We start from the raw sequence: 22,581 nt of genomic DNA on the forward strand, positions 1-22,581 counted from the left end.
AATGTGGTTTATCACACCTGAGTTCAGTTTCTCTAGCCACCCCCCCCCCCCCCCGGCCTGATTACTGCCACACCTGTTCGCAGTCAAGAAATCACTTAAATAGGACCTGCCTGACAAAATGAAGTAGACCAAAAGATCCTCAAAAGCTACACATCATGTTGAGATCCAAAGAAATTCAGGAACAAATGTGAAAAAGTAATTGAGATCTATCAGTCTGGAAAAGGTTATAAAGCCATTTCTAAAGCTTTGAGACTCCAGCGAACCACAGTGAGAGCCATTATCCATTAAAACATGGAACAGTGGTGAACCTTCCTAGGAGTGGCCGGTCGACCAAAATTACCCCAAGAGCGCAGCTACGACTCATCCAAGAGGTCACAAAAGACCCCACAACAACATCTAAAGAACTGTGGGCCTCTCTTGCCTCAGTTAAGGTCAGTGTTGATGACTACACCATAAGAAAGAGACTGGGCAAAAATGGCCTGCATGGCAGAGTTCCAAGACGAAAACCGCTGCTGAGCAAAAAGAACATAAAGGCTCGTCTCAGTTTTGCCAGAACACATCTTGATGATCCCCAAGACTTTTGGGAAAATACTCTGTGGACTGATGAGACAAAAGTTGAATTTTTTGGAAGGTGTGTGTCCCATTTAGAGGATGGATACCCGAGCCCGACAGTACCCGACGGAACCCGACGGGCGGGGCCGGGTTCGGACAGATATTTAGAAAGGATGCTCGGGTTCGGGTCGGGCTCGGTTACATCAGCGCGATAGTGCGCCTGTGTTATAACAGCGCTTTTTGCCCCGTGTGCACTGATGCACTCATCTGTTGACATTTCCGAACGCCTTCCTACAGTTGCTTAATAAAAGCGGGCTTTCCACACAAAAAAGTGCATGTGTCATTAGTATGAGAAAAAAAAAAAAAGATTTTAACTGTGTCGGGCTGGGATCGGGCTCGGACATAAATATCTTAATGCCTGTCGGGTTCGGGTCGGGCTCGGTTACTGCTCTGTCGGACGCGGGCCGGGCTCGGACAGAAAAATGCGGCCCGATCCACACTCTAGTCCCATTACATCTGGTGTAAAAGTAACACAGCATTTCAGAAAAAGAACATCATACCAACAGTAAAATGTGGTGGTGGTAGTGTGATGGTCTGGGGCTGTTTTGCTGCTTCTGGACCTGGAAGACTTGCTGTGATAAATGGAACCATGAATTTTGCTGTCTACCAAAAAATCCTGAAGGACAATGTCAGGTCATCTGTTCGTGACCTCAAGCTGAAGTGAACTTGGGTTCTGCAGCAGGACAATGATCCAAAACACACCAGCAAATCCACCTCTGAATGGCTGTAGAAAAACAAATGAAGACTTTGGAGTGGCCTAGTCAAAATCCTCACCTGAATCCTATTGAGATGCTGTGACATGCCCTTAAAAAGGCGGTTCATGCTCAAACCCTTCAGTGTGGCTGAATTACAACAATTCTGCCAAGATGAGTGGGCCAAAATTCCTGCACAGCGCTGTAACAGACTCATTGCAAGTTATCGCAAACGCTTGACTGCAGTTGTTGCTGCTAAGCGTGCCCCAACCAGTTAAATTTAGGGGGCAAACACTTTTTCACACAGGGCCATGTGGGTTTGGATTTTGTTTTCCCTTCATAATAAAAAAACTTAATTCAAAAACTGCATGTTGTGTTTACTTGTGTAATCTTTGATTAATATGCAAAAAAGTAAAAAATCAGGAAGGGGGGCAACACTTTTTCACACCACTGTATATTAAAACAGAAAACAGTTCTTTTAAATTGCAATAATTTTTTTTTATTATTTCTAGCATTTTTGGTCAAATAAAAGCCACCTTAGTGAGCATAAGTGACTTCTTTCATAATCATTAAAACAAAACAACCCTAAAATTTGGGTGCATTTAAAAATTGCAATTAATGAAAATGATCTTTGACCCAAATAAAATACAAAAAGAAAAAATATGTCAGTGAGTAGTTAGAAAGAGAAAGAAACTAACAAATTATGAATGAAAGGAAACAGCTACAGTATATGAGGAGCTCAAATACGACCCCACTGATCATCACTCCACACATGCATACTGTACGAAAACTATTTCTATAGATCCATTATAATGGAAGGAAATGAGTGGCCTAGCATGAAGAAGGTGCCCAGGAGGCATCTGGGTCATGCTGAAGTTGTGCAGCCAGCTGTTGTTAAAAGTCATGTTAAAACACACACCTGCTGTGTTTACTTTAGGAAAAAGCACTTTAGAACCCTGATGTGTCACTAGTTTCTGTTGTTAATTTTGAAATGAACTAGATGAACACTGAGGATTTAAGCTTATTTCTCTAAGCTGGTGAAACACAAAGATTTCGGGCCCTGAAGAAAATTCCTTTGTGTAAGATTTTTACGTAACAACATCCACAGACAAAAGATTTCATAACTGTCGGAGACTATTCTCTAGTCTAGATTCATAAGATACACACAGTGTTTTACCATAATTGTTTTTTATTAAACCCCATATAAAGTGCAGTTTAATAGCAGGGAATACAAGGCTTTGTTATCACATTTGGTTTTGATACTTTATTCTGCCTTTAGAGAGCTCATAAACTGAGGACCCAAATGATCCCAAGATTCAACAATTTCCAACATTTGTAAAAAAACAAACAAGGGAGATAAAGGAGCGCTTTGCTTCTATCACAGTCTAATAAGTTTAGGGCTTAAACTGAATTTACCTAAAACTACAAACACATAATTAGTCCACATTCATAATGCACATTCTAATATTGTCGTTATGAGTTCATTATGCTTGTATTTTACGGTATATAAAGTGTTAAACAACTAATTGTTTCTTTGAACTCAAAGACTAGGAAAATTCATGTTAATGTCTTTTTAAGGCTGGAATACACTATGACAAGTGCTCTGATTTTCCCTAAATATACTTGGATTCTATCCAGTCTGAGGATATCATACATGTTTGATATTTTCAATTTTAGAACACATATTGTTTTCATTTGTCCCACGTCTATTAGCAACAGTGCACACATATCTATGCATGAGTTTGCTGTCATCAGAAGGATTTTTTGGTACTATGAACTTCAGTTGTTTAGTGGCAGCTAGTTTTTCCTCTGTGGTTATTACAAAGTCTATGATGCCCAGTGTTTTAAAATCTGTTCACTATTCACTATTAATAACTGTTTATTACATATATATGTCATATACATTGCATTCCGATTCTTGCATCCAAAGACACAACAATACATGTTTCTCTTATTCCATGGATTTTACCCGTTTCCCTCCACTTGTTACCAGTGTTTTTCTGCCACAATGTGCACACAGCTGCAAGTGACATACTGTAACTGTAACGTCTACTCCAAACTGGTCTACTAGCATATTGGCTGTTTATTAGTACTTACAAAGCATATAAATTCCTTATTATACATGACCATATTCTAGATCCCTTAACCCTACCTAAACATACTACAACAACTACCTTACTTTCTGTCAGTATGCAGCAAATTAGGAGCTCTTAGTTAATAGCGAATATGTGTGTTACCAAAACTTATTTTAGGAAAAAAGCAAGAAGCTTTAATATTATGAAAGAACTGAAGTGTGTAATTCCATTGCCTTGTCCAACTGTGTGAAACTGCTAAATTACAAAAGTAGGATAAATATCTTGGAAGTTTTAAGAAAAACACAAACATTTTGGGTGGGGATGTTATAAATGAATAATAAGGTTTATAATTAAACTGCTTATAATATTGTATTATTAAACAGTTTCATAAGCTGTTTTGTATTTAAAACCTTTTGTGACCCTGGACCACAAAACCACTCAAAAGTCTGTATATTTGTAGCAATAGCCAACAATACATTGTATGGGTCAAAATTATTGATTTTTCTCATTATTAGGATATTAAGTAAAGATCATGTTCCATGAAGATATTTTGTAAATTTCCTACCGTAAATATATGTAAAGTTTCAAGGGTGATTTTCTCAATATTTAGATATTTCGTTTTTGCACCCTCAGATTACAGATTTTCAAATAGTTGTATCTCGGCTAAATTTTGTCCTGTTGTCCAAATCATATACCAATGGAAAGCTTATTTATTCAGCTTTCAGAAGATGTATAAATCTCGGTTTTGAAAAATTGACCCTTATGACTGGTTTTGTGGTCCAGGGTCACATTTAAAGTTTGTTGAAAGTCTTGTGTAACGGCATGATGAATTGTGACAACATGCCCCACTGTTGGGGACATTGTCATAAATGACACTATATGTTCAATAAACAGTATTTCTTTTTTTTCTGGGCAAAATTATTCAGTAGACAAATCTACAAATAAATATTCACTGGAGTAAAAAGTCAGCATTGTTTTTGTTTTTTTTGGAAGGAAATTATAAAAATGTATATTTTCATTTAGCAAGGATGGTTTAAATTGATAAAAAGTGATGATAAAGTAAATAAATGCTGTTTTTCTGAACTTTCTATTCATCAAAGAAACCTGAAAATGTTTTACTCAGCTGTTTTCAACATAATAATAATAATAAATGTTTTTGAGCAGCAAATCATAATATTAGACTAGTCTCTGAATGATCATGTGACTGGAGTAATGATAAATTACATTTCGAAATATATATTCAAATAAACAGTTATTTTAAATAGTAAAAATATTTCAAAATTGTACTGTTTTTTTTGCTGTATTTTGGATTAAATAAATACAAACTTATGCAAAACATTATATCAATACATAAACTGCACAAAATAACAACTAACCAAAGTAGCCTATTATGTTCACTAGTATTACGCAATACTACAGTACTAATGTAACTACAATTGTAACACAAAGCGACATGAACACTATTTTAAAGTATAAAACAAATAAGTGTTAAAGTGAAACCACAGAAATGAGTGTGAGGAATAGAGACATGCGCATATAGTCAGCGATGTGGGCCAGTCTGGACTCGCACAGAGAATGACAGCAGCAGATTTTATCGCTTTGCATAATGAGGAAAGACGTATCAATACAAGACTGTTTGTTAAGTTAAACCGCGTTTGTATTGACCAGCTGTAAGCTGGTTTCGCGCTAGAGTTTATCAACAAACTAAAAGGCGCTTCCTCATTCCACAAACACCTTCCCGCTCCTTAGGGATTTGTGTTGTTCCTGTTTAATTCGGCCATATCTCTATATCGACTTACATAAAGTCACCTGTCGGTCGCACAAAATCACAGACACACTAACATAGGCACACCCGTTACCTTTGAGCCACTCGGCGACTCTCTCGTCGCTCCAAGACGTTACGGGCTCCATAATCTCAGGAGCATGAATTCAAATCCCCGAAGTGGATCAGAGCAAAGAAAAGTTCATCCTGCTGTCTGCTTGGCACACCTTCCTACAGGTAAAGCTGCGCTCTCAGCCAATGGTGTGCGGCGCTGTTGTCCGAGTGCACTGCGCCTGTCTCGGTTTGCAGGGAGGGGTTCATGAAACTCGCTCATAAAGGCAATTCAGTGTCCCGAGACCAAATCAGTTTTCTCGGTTTGCCTGACTCCCTCCCAGCAAACCGTAACAGTGTTTTGATCAGCATATTTAACCCTTCAAGGTCTTCGTTTAGTCCTAGTCTTAATAAAAAAAATTTGGAACAGCAAATCAGAATATTACAATGATTTCTTAATGATCATGTGACTGGAGTAATCATGCTAAATATTCAGCTTTGAAATCACAGGAATAAATTACTCAAATAGAAAACAGTTATTTTAAATAGTGAAATATTTCAATTTGTACTGCTTTTGCTGTACTTTGGTTTAAATAAATGCAGGCTTGGTGAGCAGAAGACTTCTTTAAAAACATGTCATTAATTTATCATATAATCCAGCCTTGAAGTATTTGATGGTTTTAGCTGGTCTCCCAGCCTGGTCTAGTTTAATATGGGGTTTGGGTTTAGGGTTTTTAAGAGACAAGCAAAAATTATCAAACCATTAAGCTGTTTTTTATGTGTGTATATTTATTTTTTAATTTATTCAGCAGAGAATTGTACTGCAATCTAGCGCCTCCTACTGTATGTGTGATTGATGCATTGTTTAAGTGTTATGTGTGTGAACGCAAATCATTTTTTATTTTTTTAAACAAGTTCTATTATCTATTGTTTAAACCTGATAAAACATGTCTCAAAAGCACCATGCAGTCTTGGCTTCATTGAGCTCTATAATTCATTCCTCCCATACATATTGTAAACAGAGTGCTTCTCTCTATAGTTTTAGATGCGTGAGCAATAAGGCAATATCGCAGAAGCCATATGATTCAGAACATACGGATATGGATTAGATGATAGTGCAACATAAAAGAGCAGCCGCTTCAAAAGCAAAGCAAGTGTATGATTTGATTTGCATTCTATTGTGGAGCATAGAGGCGGCCGAGCATTGAGTGGCCTTATGAAATGTATCCTTGAAGCTCTTGAACTCTTTGATAATAGTTGTACTGAGTTATGACGGCACTGTGTGCGCAGAGACGACCTGACCTGGAATATATTCAAAATCCTTTGTTCTCAACCGGACGCTACTAAAAATTCGTGAGGAAAACAGTGTTATCAAACGGTCTAAACTTTCTTTTCGCTGTCACTTTTATATACTGGCAAAATGTTTGTATTAATGCCATGAGGTCTATAGAGTGTTTTCACGATGCCTCATTAATCTGCTGTATTTGGCACAGCAGCACTGAACGTAAACAATACCATGAAACCGAAGAAACTCGCATATTTTGCGGATTATTGCTGCTGAAAATGGTCAATTTTTGTAATGTTTTTGGCTATACTAAAACATTTGGAGTAGACTGCCAAAACTTATAACAAACAAACGGGAAGAGTGCAAAAAACTGAGGAACAAAAGGCATTTGTGTATGGCCAAACCAGGTTTTTCAGGGCAAAAATCTTAACAACATTCATGTTTTATCTTATCATTTCCGGTCAGGTAGGTAAAATATTAGGCTAATATCTTAATTAATAATGCTTGTACGTATCTTGTTAACCTTAGTTGGTCAGAATGTTGTGCCCTTTCCTGCTTCCTAAATCCTTCTCTATACGATTTAGCAGCTTCCACACATTTTTTCCGTGGTTTAGACAACATAAATTAGCAGAACAACATATTTAGTAGTACATTATCTGTGCAATCTATGCTTACATTCAAGTATTTCCAATATGTGGGTAACTGACCAAACCATGACATAAGTCCAAACCCACTATGTTATATCCAGCTTTATCAGCAAACCTCAAATCTCTATACTTTTTTTTGTTTGTAATGTAAACTATATTATCGCCCAGCTCTAATCTGCTAAATGCCACTATAAAGGCATGAAGATATTATGAACATCACCTTCGTGATTTTCTGCAATGCTGCGTTGAAAGCAATTTGACGCGATTATTGCAGTGAAATGAATGTTTTAATTTAACATTTATTTAGTACCACATTTGTTTGAAATTGACCCTTGGCCTAGTTTTACACTGTGTATTGGTTTTCAGATCTCATTTTAACTTAAGTATAAATCTAGCCCAGAGTCCCTGAGGCTTTCCTCCCTCTTGAGCTGCAAGAAAATAGCCAAATACCATTCAGTATTTTGCGTGTCTGAGCACATCGGGTTCTTCATGTTGACATTTGTAAATGTAAGCAATGAGAATCGCTGTTTTGCCAGTACACTAGTACACTCACCAAATCTATATTCACATAATGTCAGATTGTCCAGAATTCCACTCCTAATCTTAAATATTAAACAACTATGCTAATTATTCAAATTCAAATATATTTGTTTTAATGCCTTTAATCGCTCTGCTTCTCTTGAGTAAACAACATCATTGATGCATGCTTTCATTTAGATGTTGACTTCTAACAGGGCCTGATCCAATCTGTTTTTCATAATTAGTGTTTGCTGGTTATTTTTCTCAAGTTGGCTGCTAAGAAAAGACTAATTATGCAACGCAGAAGCATATGAATTCACACCTGGCAGAAAGACACTGTGAGGACACTGATAAACTTTGTGATGGCACAAGAAATGCATCTTTGCAACAAATCGAGCACATTCTCCCTCTTACTCTCTTTCATTTTAATTTACATTAATGTATTCAAATGGGCTGTAAGGTACTTAGGCAGTTCTGGTTTTGCATAACATTTAAAAGCAACTGTTTTGTGTGTTTTGCATGCAAAATATGTTTAATGCACAAGATGGCTGGTGGTGCACAAAATGTTGGTGAGGATGAGGATATTTTGGATTTGGGAGACTCATTGCTTTTCCAGACCTCACTTCTGCCTCTCTAGCTGAAATAACATATTTAGAATGCAATGTGCTCAACTTGACAGTCCATTTCCAGAGTGATGAATGAACTGGAAACTCGCCATAACATAGTAGTGAGCACAGTGTCTCCTTTTCTGTTTTTGCCTTTTTATTTATTATATTTATTTTATGCTTTATTTACCACTTAAACTGTTTTATTGCTATTGCTGTTGTTACACTGTATATTTCTGATGCCAATATAGTATTTTAAATTTAAAAAATCTCTCTCTGTCTCTCTCTCTCTCTCTCTCTCTCTCACACACACACACACGAAACACAACACAACTTAATTCGAGGTAGCATCCATTTTTTGATCTCACATTAAACATACACTCAACAAAGCCCTTCAAACCTTTACATCTACAGTTAAAGTAAAAAGTTTACATACACCTTTCAGAATCTGCAAAATGTTAATTATTTTACCAAAATAAGAGGGATGTTATTTTTTTATTTAGTACTGACCTGAATAAGATATTTCACAGAAAAGTTTACATATAGTCCGCAGGAACTTAATTTACAAAAGTTTACATACACTTAATTCGTAATACTGTGTTGTCCAGCTGTGGACAGCTTTTTTGTTTAGTTATAGTTGTTCATGAGTCCCTTGTTTGTTCTGAACAGTTAAACTGCCCACTGTTCTACAGAGAAATCCTTCAGGTCCCAGAAATTCTTCAGTTTTTAGCATTTTTGTGTATTTGAAACCTTTCCAACAATAACAGTATGATTTTGAGATCCATCTTTTCATGCTGAGGACAACTGAGAGACTCATATGAAGAGGTGGAAAGAGTAATAAAATATGCTACTCAAGTAAAAGTACTGTTACTTCAATTAAATTTTACTTAAGTACAAGTAAAAGTACTGGTCAAAAAATCTACTCAAGTAAAAGTAAAAAGTAACTCATTTAAAATTTTACTCTGAGTAAAATTTAGTGAGTATTTTTTTTTTTTTTTTGAACAGCAGTGCTGGGTGGGGGATTCTAGTGTTATTAAAAAAAAACCAAGGGGATATAATTCTCAACCTGGTTGTTTTTATTTGAGGAAACAACTTTACAAATTAAAGTGCAATAAAAACAAATAAATAAGATAAGATAACAAATAAAAAAAATAACCATATAAAACATTTAGGGAAATTTTAGGCAAATAATCCCATAAAACTTTAAACATCACAACCGCTGAATGTTGCATAAACTTAGAGCAGGGTTTCCCAACCTTTTTTTTACTGCGGGGCCCCCCCTCCTTCTCCGTTCAATTTTGCAAGGCCCCCCTATGCCTGACATATCCTCTTATTTATTAATTTACTTATTTACTTCCGCTGTAAAGAGAAAAGTATTTATTTTTAAGTCTTTTTTATTAACCAAAACATTTGTTTTGCCTTATTATTCTTCTACTGCATGTTATAAAAAACTCAAAATTCAAACAAACTTTAAATTAAAACTTTAAATATACCTTATAACCTTTAAAGAAAACCTCTGCTAAATTCTAACTTTTTAAAATTATATATACAGATTTAAAGCACCTGAATTCCTTACTTCAGACATTCTTTACAACTTCAGAGTACTTTTTCTTAAATAAGTGAACCTGCCTTACCAAACAGGACAGGGAGATGCCAAAAGACCACTAAACCTATCCCTTTGAACTTGACTGACTGAATATCTACTGTTTCCATTAAAAAAATAACATACGAATTCAAACTACAGCAAATACATTCTTTTGAAACACATCGATGTGAAGGTTCGACAAAGACAGGATCAGTGAACTCTGTCAGTGTGCGCCTGATGCTCATAAACACAGAGCCTCACTCCTCTTCTATGGGTGAGCATTCATTATAAAACACTCATAATGATATTTAAAATGTAGTACAATACTTAAATCAAAACGTACTTAAGTAAAAGTAAAATTACAAAATTTAAAAGTTACTTTAAAAAGTAGAAGTACACAAAAAAACCTACTCAATTACAGTAACACGAGTAATTCGTTACTTTCCACCTCTGCTCATATGCAACGATTACAGAAGTTTCAAACACTCACTGATTCTTCAGAAGGAAACACAATGCATTAAGAGCTATGATATTTAGGCACATCTTCATTCTGTTCAAAAGTTTTCACCCCCGTCTCTTAATGCATCCTTTTTCCATCTGTAGCATTACTGAATGATTGAACCTTCTGTAATAGCTGCATATGATTGTAGGATATATATAACTAGGTAGAGCTCACTGAAATAAAATGCAACAGTGATGTCATGAGACAACAATGACACATTGTGCGTCTACATTGTTCAGTATGCAATATAAGCCTACTGGTATACTCCATTCTAAACATACAAAACTCTATTATACATAATTAAACATCTTATATTACTTATATTATATTAGAGTGTATCCTACCTACTACATCCACTGTGCACTAATTTAGAATTACACTTTTCTTTATTACAAGAACAGTCACTCGATAGTAGTCTGAGGAGTGCCTCAGTACACACGGAATGCTCATATGCACAATGGTGATTGATCATAAATCTTTAGGATTTGAACCTAACCTTTAAACCATACGTTGCATACTAAACTAGTAATGTATACTGCCTGGTACAACAACCAAGAGACCCACTGCATTGTGGAAAAGAGTATGCTGGCAAATGAACTGTCTATATAGATATACAGTTGAAGTCACAAGTTTACATACACCTTGGAGAATCTGCAAAATGTTAATTATTTTACCAAAATAAGAGGGATCATCCAGAATGTATGTTATTTTTTATTTAGTACTGACCTGAATAAGATATTTCACTTAAAAGATGTTTACATATAGTCCACAAGAGAAAATAATAGTTGGATTTTAAAAAATGACCCTGTTCAAAAGTTTACATACACTAGATTCTTAATACTGAGTTGTTACCTGAATGATCCACAGTTGTGCTTGTTTTTGTTTTGTTTAGTGATAGTTGTTAATAAATCCCTTGTTTTTCCTGAACAGTTAAGTTACCTGCTGTTCTTCAGAAAAATCCATCAGTTCCCACAAATTCTTTGGGATTTCAGCATTTTTGTGTATTTAAACCCTTTTCATCAATGATTCTGAGATCCATATTTTCACACTGAGGACAACTGAGGGACTCATATGCAACTATTTAGAAGGTTGAAACGCTCACTGATGCTTTAGAATGAAAAACTATGCATTATAAGCCAGGGGGTGAAAACTTTTCAACAGAATGGAGATGTGTAAATTGTTCTTATTTTGCCGAAATATATTTTTTTATTTAGTACCCTTCAGAAGCTACAGAAGATACTGACATCATTCTCAGAAGACAATTTTTTTTACCTTGATCTTCAAATTCAAAAAGTTTTCACCCCCTGGCTTATAATGCATTGTTTTTCCTTCTAGAGCATCAGTGAGCATTTAAACCTTCTAAGTAGTTGCATATGAGTCCCTCAGTTGTCCTCAGTGTAAAAAGATGGATCTCAAAATCATACAGTCATTGATGGAAAGGGTTAAAATACACAAAAATGCTGAAAAACCAAAGAATTTGTGGGACCTAGAGGATTTTTCTGAAGAACATTGGGTAGTTTAACTGCTCAGGACAAACAAGGGACTCATGAATAACTATCACTAAAAAAAAAGCAAACAGATGTGGATCATTCAGGTAACAACAGTATTAAGAATCAAGTGTATGTAAACTTTTGAACAGGGTCATTTTTATAAATTCAACTTTTATTTTCTATTGTTGACTACATTTAAAACTCTTTTATGTTAAATATTTTATTCAGGTCAGTACTAAATAAAAAAATAGCATGCATTTTGTATGTAAACATGCAAACATTTTGCAGAATCTGCAAGGTGTATGTAAACCTTTGACTCCAACTGTATATGCATACTGATTATCAACATACTATACACACCACATGCTGAATCAAGTGGCATGAGTGCATGTGCATGTTCAACTGGCATTATGCCATTTAGAACTGCCATTAAGATTTTCATGCAGTCCGGTGATTATTCTGCCCACAGCAGATCCGTGGCTCCAGCAGTCTGCTGCATGCTTCGTTTTACACCCACACACACCTCCTACTGATTGTCCAACAATTCACATGCGCGTATGGGTGTGTGTGATGTAGCGTGGGTGGTAGGCGGGCGGGCGGACATCCTGCTGAATAGCCTGCATGTGTGTGGAGTTAAGGAGGGAGGCACATTGTTGTAGTTGTTCAAGAATAATAGCGAGCATATGCAAGGCTATTGTATGCATGTGTGCATGTTGGGTGAGGGGTTTTAATAGTGGCATGTCTTAATCTAATGTGCACCTCTGCAGTGTAATGTGTTAAGTATGAGTCATCTTCCCATGGTGCTCAAGCGTGATCCAGACAGGGACTCTCCGAGGTCATTGGAGGCGAAATGATGCAGCTCTTGGCTGGAAATCAGATCACAGCACCAAATGCATACACAATTACCCATGGAGGATGTGCGGGTTATTCCTAGGCAGTGTTTTTTTTTAGGTCAAATAAATGCTACATAACAGTGACAGGGCATGTAAAATCCCTGCGCTAAATTGTGTCAACGTTTTTGCTTAATCATTGACACAAATACTTAAAAGTTAATTAAACTGGAATTCAGAATTAAAGGGATAGTTCACCCAAAAATGAAAATTCTGTCATTAATTATTAACCCTCATGTCATTCCAAACCTGTAAGACCTTCATATTCTAAACACAAATTAAGATATGTTTAATGAAATCCGAGAGTTTTCTGATCCTGCATAGACAGCAATGCAACTGATACGTTCAAGACCTAGAAAGGTAGTGAGGACATTGTTAAAATAGTACAAGTGGCATCAGTGGTTCAACCGTAATTTCATAAAGCTGTGAAAATTGATAAGTCGGTTAATTCCTGAGCAGCAAATTTGATTATTTGAGCTGGGAATACAACCAACGATCATCAAGAGTGTTCTGGCTGGCAACTATTTCTTGCAGAGCTTTGCATCAACATCAATTACACATCTGAACACATCTATCTGTGCACTGTGGAACAAATGACACATGAGTTGTGTTAAAGGGGCCACCAGAGGGGTCAGAAGGAAAAACAGGCAAACGGCCATGAGACTTCATACACAGGTCTATACAAACAGACTAACAGACTCACTGATGCGTAGCCAAATAGGGTAAACTACTGAGGATCTACACTGTGTAATATATCACCAGCCTCTAGGTGGCATTATTGAGTACTTATCTAATCCTGCCAGTAATAAAAGCCTTCACAGAGCTAAAAATAAATCAATCAATACATAGGCTGTATCCGAAATCGCCCCCTAAACCCTCATTCACTATTCCCTACATTAGTCCACTAGTACAATTCACTTGAAGGAGTGAATGAAAACGAGTGAGTGAATTCGGACACTAAGTGCACCGGAAGGACTGCCGCTTTTGCATAGTATTGCTTACTGTTTAACAATCATTTAAAACGACAGTTCGAGTAGTAAGATTAAAGGATTTATCTTGAACTATGTCAAGGAATTTACGTATAAACCCTGGTTAAAAAAAATTAAAAATCAATTTACAACGAATTGGTACCTGTGTTGTACGCTGCATTAAGGTGCGGTCACACTGCACTTTTCGTTCCATTGACTTCCATTCATACGCATGCGGATGCGTTAGACCGGAAACGCAAGCCAGTGCAAAATATTTTCGCATTTCGCTGCGTTTGAAAGTTGAAGCTCGGTGAACTCTGAGCAACGAATTCGCATCACATGACTCTGTGTGTCCAACAGGAGATCGATACGTCACAGCATGACCTCTAGCTGAATGAAAACAACCTTAACTTTAAACATTTAAAACTGCAGCACTACGGTAAAGTGTAGTAGATTGTATGTTTTTACATTTTAATTATATAGTATTATTAGTGTCATGTGCTGAATTTAACTTTTAAAAAAGAAGCTGCAGAGCATGACGTCATATCACGACCGTTGCAGCAGCATCCGAAGGAATTTCGCACGCTCAAAGTCTAGTGTGACCGGGGCTTAAAGGAACACTCCACTTTTTTTGGAAATAGGCTCATTCTCCAACTCCCCCCGAGTTAATAAGTTGAGTTGTACCGTTTTGAAATCCATTCAGCCGTTTTCCTGTTCTGGCGATATCACTTTTAGCATAGCTTAGCATAAATCATTGAATCCTATTAGACCAATAGCATCACGTTCAAAAATGACCAACAAGTTTCGATATTTGTCCTATTTAAAACTTGACTCTTCTGTAGTTATATTGTCTACTAATGCCGGCGGAAAATGTAAAGCTGTGATTTTCTAGGCCGATAAGATGGAACTACACCCCCATTCCGGCGTAATAGTCAAGGAAGTTTGCTGCCGTAATATGGACGCAGCAGGCGGAGTTGGGATCGTTTAGAGCTCTTTAAAGCTGCATTTAAACTACATTTTGGAAGTTCAAACTCGGTTGGAACCATGGAAGTCCATTATATGGAGGAAAATTCTGAAATGACATTACAGAATTTATCTTGCATACTAAAACACTGCTGAAATATAATAAAATGCAAAAAAATTGCATAACTACACATTTTTTTAATTTTCTCCAATTAAAGTGTTATGTGTTTCTTTTTGTCACTATACCGAAACAATGATGACATGTTTCGGGCATGACTATTTCGGTATTGACAATTTTAAAACAAAGACGTCACTAGCAAAACAGCACCGAATATGTCTGTACTGACAATTTTAGATACATTTGAACCTAGCTCAAAGATGCTAATCAGCACATGGTTAGCTAGCACAGTTCTGAACAGCGGTGCACATGTAAAAACTAAATGTTATGGAATAACTCTTAAAAAAAGTGTGCTTAACTGCAGAAAAAAAAGGTATTCGGAAGTGCGGTTCCTTAAAGTTACACACAGATTTTCATACTTTTGAACACATTTACCTCAAAATTATTATTGGGGCCCATGTACTCACACATTATAGCTATGAGAGAGGGGGACACAGGAATATTTCCTGATCATAAATTTAGGGGTGTTTTATAATTTACAAAAAAAATCTAAAACAATTTTTAAAACTTTCTATCAAAAAGATACTTTTAAAAACAACAACGGATAAAAATACAACAATATTTTAGTTAGGGGTTAGATTTCGGGACAGCCACCTCCCAATTGAAAGTACCCAATAAATGATGATTTTATATACAGTGGTGTGAAAAAGTGTTGGCCCCCTTAATGATTTTTTATTTTGTTTGTCACACTTAAATGTTTCAGATCATCAAACAAATTTAAACATTAATCAAAGATAACAAGTAAACACAACATGCAGTTTTTAAATGAAGGTTTTTCTTTATGACCTGAGTTCAGTTTCTCTAGCCACACCCAGGCCTGATTACTGCCACACCTGTTCGCAGTCAATAAATCACTTAAATATGACCTGCCTGACCAAGTAAAGTTGACCAAAAGATCCTCAAAAGCTACACATCATGTTGCGATCCAAAGAAATTCAGGAACAAATGAGAAAGAAAGTTTTGAAATTGAGATCTATCATGCTGGAAAAGGTCATAAAGCCATTTCTAAAGCTTTGGGACTCCAGCGAACCACAGTGAGAGCCATTAGCCACAAATGGCGAAAACATGGAACAGTGGTGAAACTTCTGAGAAGTGGCCGGCCGACCAAAATTGCCCCAAGAGCGCAGCAACGACTCATCCAAGAGGTCACAAAAGACCCCACAACAACATCTAAAGAAATGCAGGCCTATCTTGCCTCAGTTAAGGTCAGTGTTAATGACTCCACCTGGCCTGCATGGCTCGTCTCAGTTTCGCCAGAAAACATCTTGATGATCCCCAAGACTTTTGGGAAAATACTCTGTGGACTGACAAGACAAAAGCTGAACTTTTTGGAAGGTGTGTGTCCCATTACATCTGGCGTAAAAGTAACATAGCATTTCGGAAAAAGAACATCATATCAACAATAAATTATGGTGGTGGTAGTGTGATGGTCTGGGGCTGTTTTGCTGCTTCTGGATCTGGAAGACTTGCTGTGATAAATGGAACCATGAATTCTGCTGTCTACCAAAAAATCCTGAAGGACAATGTCCGGCCATTTGTTCGTGAACCCAAGCTGAAGCGAACTTGGGTTCTGCAGCAGGACAATAATCCAAAACACACCAGCAAATCCACCTCTGAATGGCTGAAGAAAAACAAAATTAATACTTTGGAGTGGCCTAGTCAAAGTCCTCCTATTGAGATGCTGTGGCATGACCTTAAAAAGGTGGTTCATGCTGAAAAACCCTCCAATGTGGCTGAATTACAACAATTCTGCCAAGATGAGTGGGCCAAAATTCATTGCAAGTTATCGCAAATTCTTGATTGCAGTTGTTGCTGCTAAGCGTGGCCCAACCAGTTATTAAGTTTAGGGGGCAAACACTTTTTCACACAGGGCCATGTGGGTTTGGATTTTGTTTTCCCTTCATAATAAAAAAACTTCATTCAAAAACTGCATGTTTTGTTTAATTTTTTTAATTTGTTTGATGATCTGAAACATTAAAGTGTGACAAACATGCAAAAAAATCGAAAATCAGGAAGGGGTCCAACAATTTTTCACACCACTGTATATATTAAGTTTACTGATATTTTCAATATTATTGTGGGTTTCAATTGATAATAGAAGGATCTTAGTACACATCTAAGATTTGAATACTTACATGCTTTTCAAATGTGATCTTTGGTTGTGGGACAGCAGTTTGCATCAATTGTGTAGAATGGCCCATAAATGTTATGCAATGTACCCTATTTTATATAAGTGTTATATAAAAATACTGCTCAGTCTGAATTCACTCAGCTCCTACTGCCTGTATGCATCTAGTATTCCAGTAATGCTCAGAATGCATTGTAATCTTTCCTTTGCACTTCAGCACATTCTTTACAAGGTCAAACTAGATACATTTTTAAAACCTTGATGTTGTAAAACACAGGTAACCGCTTTGGTATAAAACAAGGAATACCAAACCAGCCAAATAAAGAGTACAACATCCTGCATTGCGTCTTCTGGTTTCAGTTTTTTTCAACCTTTGGATTTGCTTTTGTATTTAGAGTCTCTTGTGAGTTCTAAAGACTAAATAATATGGAGAGTCACCTTGCACAGAAAGTCGCAGTGTTCACACTGTACCATGACCAAGTACTTGCTGTTCAAGCAGACGCTTTTGATTCAAAGAGACTTACCGTACAGTAATTGCAGGGACAGGCTGGCAGGCAGATTGCCAGGTCCTCGCTGAAATAGGCCAAGCTAGTGGTAAAGAGTAAGAGAATCGAAGCCATGGTACAGCTGAGTATGTGCATCTGATATCTGTGTACATAATAGCTGTTTGTACTGCAGCAGCCTAGAGCAAAACACACACACACACACACACACACACACACACACACACACACACACACACACACACACACACACACACACACACACATATACACAACAGAGCGTAATGAGTTTGTAATTCATTTTGGTGAAAAAGATTCATACAATTGACTTTATGTCCACATCAAGGAATTTTGCACATCTTTCTTTGAGGCCTAAGGCTGTATCCGAAATCGCCCCCTATACCCTTTAAATAGGGCACTATTTGAGGGGACAGCCATTTTTAGTGGTGTTCGAAACCATAATGGATGTTCTCGAGTGCACTCATTCAATCCCACAATGCACCGCAAAAACGAGTATACAACCGATGTACACTCAACGTCTAGAGATAACCCATAATGCACTGTGAGAGTCGCGCGCTGATTAAATTCCCGCGTCTCACCAGAAGATGGCGCCCGCAGCTGAATCATCCATCCGTTCATTTTACAACGCACTCGTCCACTACAGCGTACAATACAGGTATAAGTTTGTTGTATATTGATTATTAAATTGTATAACTAGGGTTCATACATAATTTCTGTGACAGAGTTAAAGATAAATCCCTTATTCTTACTACTGAAACTGCCCGTTTCAAAAGATTAATACACAGCAAGCAAAAGCGGCAGTCCTTCCGGTGCCCTTAGTGTCCGAATTCACTCACTCGTTTTCATTTACACCTTTAAGTGAACTAATTGAGTGGACTAATGTAGGGAATAGTGAATAGGGTATAGATGGCGATTTCGGATACAGCCTTAGTCCTGATGCCTTTTAAAAATGTCACAGTTTAGCCTGACATTGCCCTATATTATCATTAGTGCATTTGAGTGCCATTAAAAGCACTTTGCGCTTTGTGGCATCATTTGACTCAATGAAACATGGTCCTCTACCATGCACACTCCATATCCACCCACTACCATCTCATAAAGACGACCATTCATACTCTGTTTTACTCTGGCAACAGATTCACAGGCACGCTGGCAGATGGTCTGTGGTTGCCAGTGGTAACCACTCTCAGCAAGAAGCAACAGTTGCTCTTCTCTGCTCCCTTTGAGAGAATAAAGAGTCAAGAGGTATTGGCATATCGCTGCCTTGTCACAAAATGGGCAAGACTACAAGACAATTACAACTGACAACACAAAAAAGCAAACCCGGCATGATGGAGGGGATAGGATACTTGTGCCAGTGCTGCGGAATACTTTGCAACATCAATCTCTACTGTGGTTGATAGAGTTTTAGTAGATGTTTGATATGCACTGTAATGATTTCCTTTCTTGTGCCTTTTTTCGTCTTGTTATTATTTCCCTACTTCCGAGTTAAAGAATAGTATAAAGGGTTTGCACTTACGTCACAATTTGGTCAGTTACCCAGATGTGCTGCTATATTGGCGATACTCGCACGTAAACAACAGCATGGATTGCATAGTTCATACAGAATGTGTGGAAGCTGCTAAATCATATAGAGAAGGACTTAGTAAGCAGGAAAGGGCGCAATATTTTGACAAACTAAATTTAACAGGTGGTAAAGATACGTACAAGCAATATTAATTAAGATATAAGGCTAATATTTCACCTACCTGACTGGAAATGATAAGAACCCTGCTGAAAAAAACTAAAACCGGCCTAGGCTGGTTGGCTGGTTTAAGCTGGAAGTAGCTGATTTTAGCTGGTCCCCCAGCCTGACCAGCTAAGACCAGCCTGCCAGGGCTGGAAAAGTGGCCAAAACCCCCCTAAAACCAGCCTGCCAACCAGCTATGGCCAGCTAAAACCAGGCTGGTTGACCAGCTAAAACCAGCCAACCAGCCTAGGCTGGTTTTAGCTGTCTTTTTTCACCAGGGAACAAACATGAATGTTGTCAAGATTCTTACTCTGGAAATCTGTCTATAGTACTCCAAATGTTTTTCCCTGTCCGACTGATTAGTACAGCCCAAAACGTGACAATAATTGACCATTTTCAGCAGCAATAATCAGCTAAATAATCGAGTTTCGTTCGGTTAGGTGCCATTGTTTACATTCAGTGTCAATATAGCCGATTGATGTTAAATCTTGAAAACACTCTATAAAATCGTTAATAGTAGGCTATTGTTTATTAACATTTGAGTAAAGTAAAGACGTGGTTTGCAATATATATTTTTTCTTTGTACTTTCTTATTAATAATATTTTTTTATTTTTATTTCAAATGTAGAGAATTTATTTCGCGAGAGTCTGACTGTGACCATACAGCTGAGAGCTTGCAGTTTCAGTAAGTACCCAGAGAGGGGCGTCAGCAGAGGGGTAGAAGGAGAAAGGGGCTGGCCGAGAACTGTCTTCAAACCAATGATCGGCTGAAGCTCATGCGCTTTTACACTGTGGATTCGGTTCAGAGCGAAACCCACTGACAGCATCGGCTCCTCTGTTCCTGAGTCTGCGTGTATACACCGATAGTGAGTGTCAGCTGAGAAACCACTGCATTACAATAACATCTTTTATTTCATTTCCTCGGAGGACACGCGCTTCATCGCCGCAGACGCACGGCGCATGTTCGTCTAAACCCAAATCCACCTGTGTGTAAGTGAGTGAGTGGGGGGGATTTGTTCATTACCAGGAACGGGGCTGTGCAAGTGCAACTCCTCTTCACCACCGGACCGAGAGGAGAATCCGTCAACGTCATTTAAACGGGAATAACTGTTTCGATTTTCCTACGGAGGGACTATGCGCGGATTGTAAGACAGGAAAGTCGCCCGTTTGCTCCAGATCCAAAGGGACAGACCAGGTCGTTCCAACAGGGAATACACGGGTTCGGAAGAAATCCCCGTCCAATTTTGAGTACTTGAAACAGACAAGAAGGAGCGTGCACAATGCCACTTGCTCAACTCGCAGAACCATGGCCCAAAATGGAGCTGGTGCAGTTGGAGACGGAGGTGAGAGGTGGTGAAATCACAGCACTAAAATTAATGTGTCCTCAGGGTTTCTCTATTTGTTCAAAAGGTGCACGTGTTTGCCTTGGGAAGTTCATGAGAAAAACAGTAATCGTACAGAAATTTGATACTTTAAAATAATTATAAAATCACTAAACACTGGTTCAGAATTCTTCAGGTATAGTTGGCAGTCCTTACTTGATGTTGCGCCGCGTAAAGTAGCACAGGTGAGATGTTTTGTAACAGAAAAGTGTCCCTCTTAAACATTTGTAAACTATGACTTTAACGATGAAAAGCTGTCACTAACTTTTACTTCTTAACTTATATAGACATTGTCTTTTACACAAACAAAAATCCAGAAACTTTCTTCATGTGGATAAATGTTTTAGCTTGCCTTTAAGCTTGTGTTTCCAATTAAATTGTTTATCAACCATGTTATCATTCTAACTCCTGTGATTGAAATAATTTACAAAACATAAGACACATGTCTCTCTTTTTATAGTAATTTGTGAACCTGGACCACAAAATCAGCCATAAGGGTCCATTTTTAGAAATTTGAAAGCTGAATAAATATGCTTTCTATTGGTGTATGGTTTGTTAGGATGGGTCAATATTGGCAGAGATGGAGCTATTTGGAAGTTTTGCACCAAAAAAAATCAAAACATTGAGAAAATTTCCTTTAAAGTTGTCCAAATTAAGTTCTTAGCAATGCCAAAACCAATCAAAAATTAAGTTTTGATATATTTACAGTAGGAAACAGTAGAAAATGTCTTTGTGGAACTAATATCCTAATGATTTTTGGAATAAAAGAAACATTTTGACCCATACAATGTATTGTTGGCTATTGCTACAAATATACCCGGGCAACTTATGACTGGTTTTGTGATCCAGGGTCACATTTTACCTTAATGTTTTGTTAGATTTGTCAGTAATGGATGATTTTAAATAGTCAACTCTGTTACTATGCACAGTAAACCACAGAATATGTTTAGAAATATCAACAATAATTCTCTTTTGCTGACCACCTTATAGTGTGCCTAGCCTAGAAATGAATAAATTAACTGCAAAACTGTCAACCCTTTTATTGTACAAGTCGTAGATTTAAATCATACATGAGATTTAAAGTTTGCCTGAGGATATATAAAGAAACTTATTAAACATTCTGTGCAATTAGAAAGAAAATAACATTTAAAAAACATTTAACATTTTTTGTAGAATGACTTTGCAGCTTGTACCACCTTTAAACTCCTGTGGAAGAATATTGGTTTTCTGATGTTGTGCTCAGTGAACCGACTGTTTTCCAGTGTTTCTTGCTTCATGTATTTTGTCTTCTCTGGGGTACATGTGAAATGTCAGAAAATCAAATAAATAACACAGCAATCTAAGGTCATAAGAATAGCTGGAAAATAGTACTTTTTGAATTATCGAGCACTCTTGAATTCATGTAGCAAGACTGTTTGTGGTGTATGGGACAAAACTGATGTAAAAACATTGTGGTTAATCTTAACAACAGTCAAATGTTTGTCATAATTCACTGGTGTCTGTAATATAAGCTGGTCTTATAAGTTTAGTTTTCTCACAGTGAAATGTTTTTTTTCGTCAAATGTTTTACATTTCCTTTTGATTTGCAAAGATAAATTCAGACACGCTGGTTTGAGGAATCCTATCGTTTGATCACACGAAGAGACCACAGTGCTAACAACTCTGAGAGCAAAACTCCTGCTTTATTTCACTGTTGTACTACAGTAAACTTTCAGTCAGTTGCATTGTACAGCACTGAAACTTCAGCTGGAGGCCAAGTTTATAACTACAGGGCAAGCTGAGACAATATGCTCTGATGTCATGTGATTAATGAGAATGGAAGGAAGCCGATTTAACTTCTTATCTTGCTCTCAGACTAATGCTGATCTCTTTTGAGAATCTTGTTTTTTAGTCTTTTGTTTCTGTCATTGTAATTTGTACAATTATATGTTTAAATTAACTTTTCTTCTCCCTTGCCTTCTGGTCGCTCACCCCTTAAATGGGTTCACCGATCA

At 37.2% G+C, this 22,581-nt stretch overlaps 1 protein-coding gene across 3 annotated transcripts in view; it reads right to left on the reverse strand.

Moving 5' to 3' along the window:
• cnksr1 (connector enhancer of kinase suppressor of Ras 1) overlaps positions 1–5,427 on the reverse strand; it is a 57,286-nt gene extending 51,859 nt beyond the window's left edge. For 2 of the 3 annotated variants that reach the window (XM_073826767.1, XM_073826765.1), the window contains exon 1: positions 5,239–5,426. In XM_073826767.1, the coding sequence (XP_073682868.1) occupies positions 5,239–5,290 (52 nt within the window). In that variant the 5' untranslated portion in view covers positions 5,291–5,426. Of the gene's footprint in view, positions 1–5,238 lie in introns of all 3 variants that reach the window. The other variant, XM_073826766.1, reaches the window with a different exon arrangement.
• Between the last annotated feature and the right edge of the window lie 17,154 nt (positions 5,428–22,581).

This window comes from Garra rufa, chromosome 21 (genome assembly GCF_049309525.1).
Source record: "Garra rufa chromosome 21, GarRuf1.0, whole genome shotgun sequence".
In the NCBI taxonomy this organism is placed as follows: Eukaryota; Metazoa; Chordata; class Actinopteri; order Cypriniformes; family Cyprinidae; genus Garra; species Garra rufa.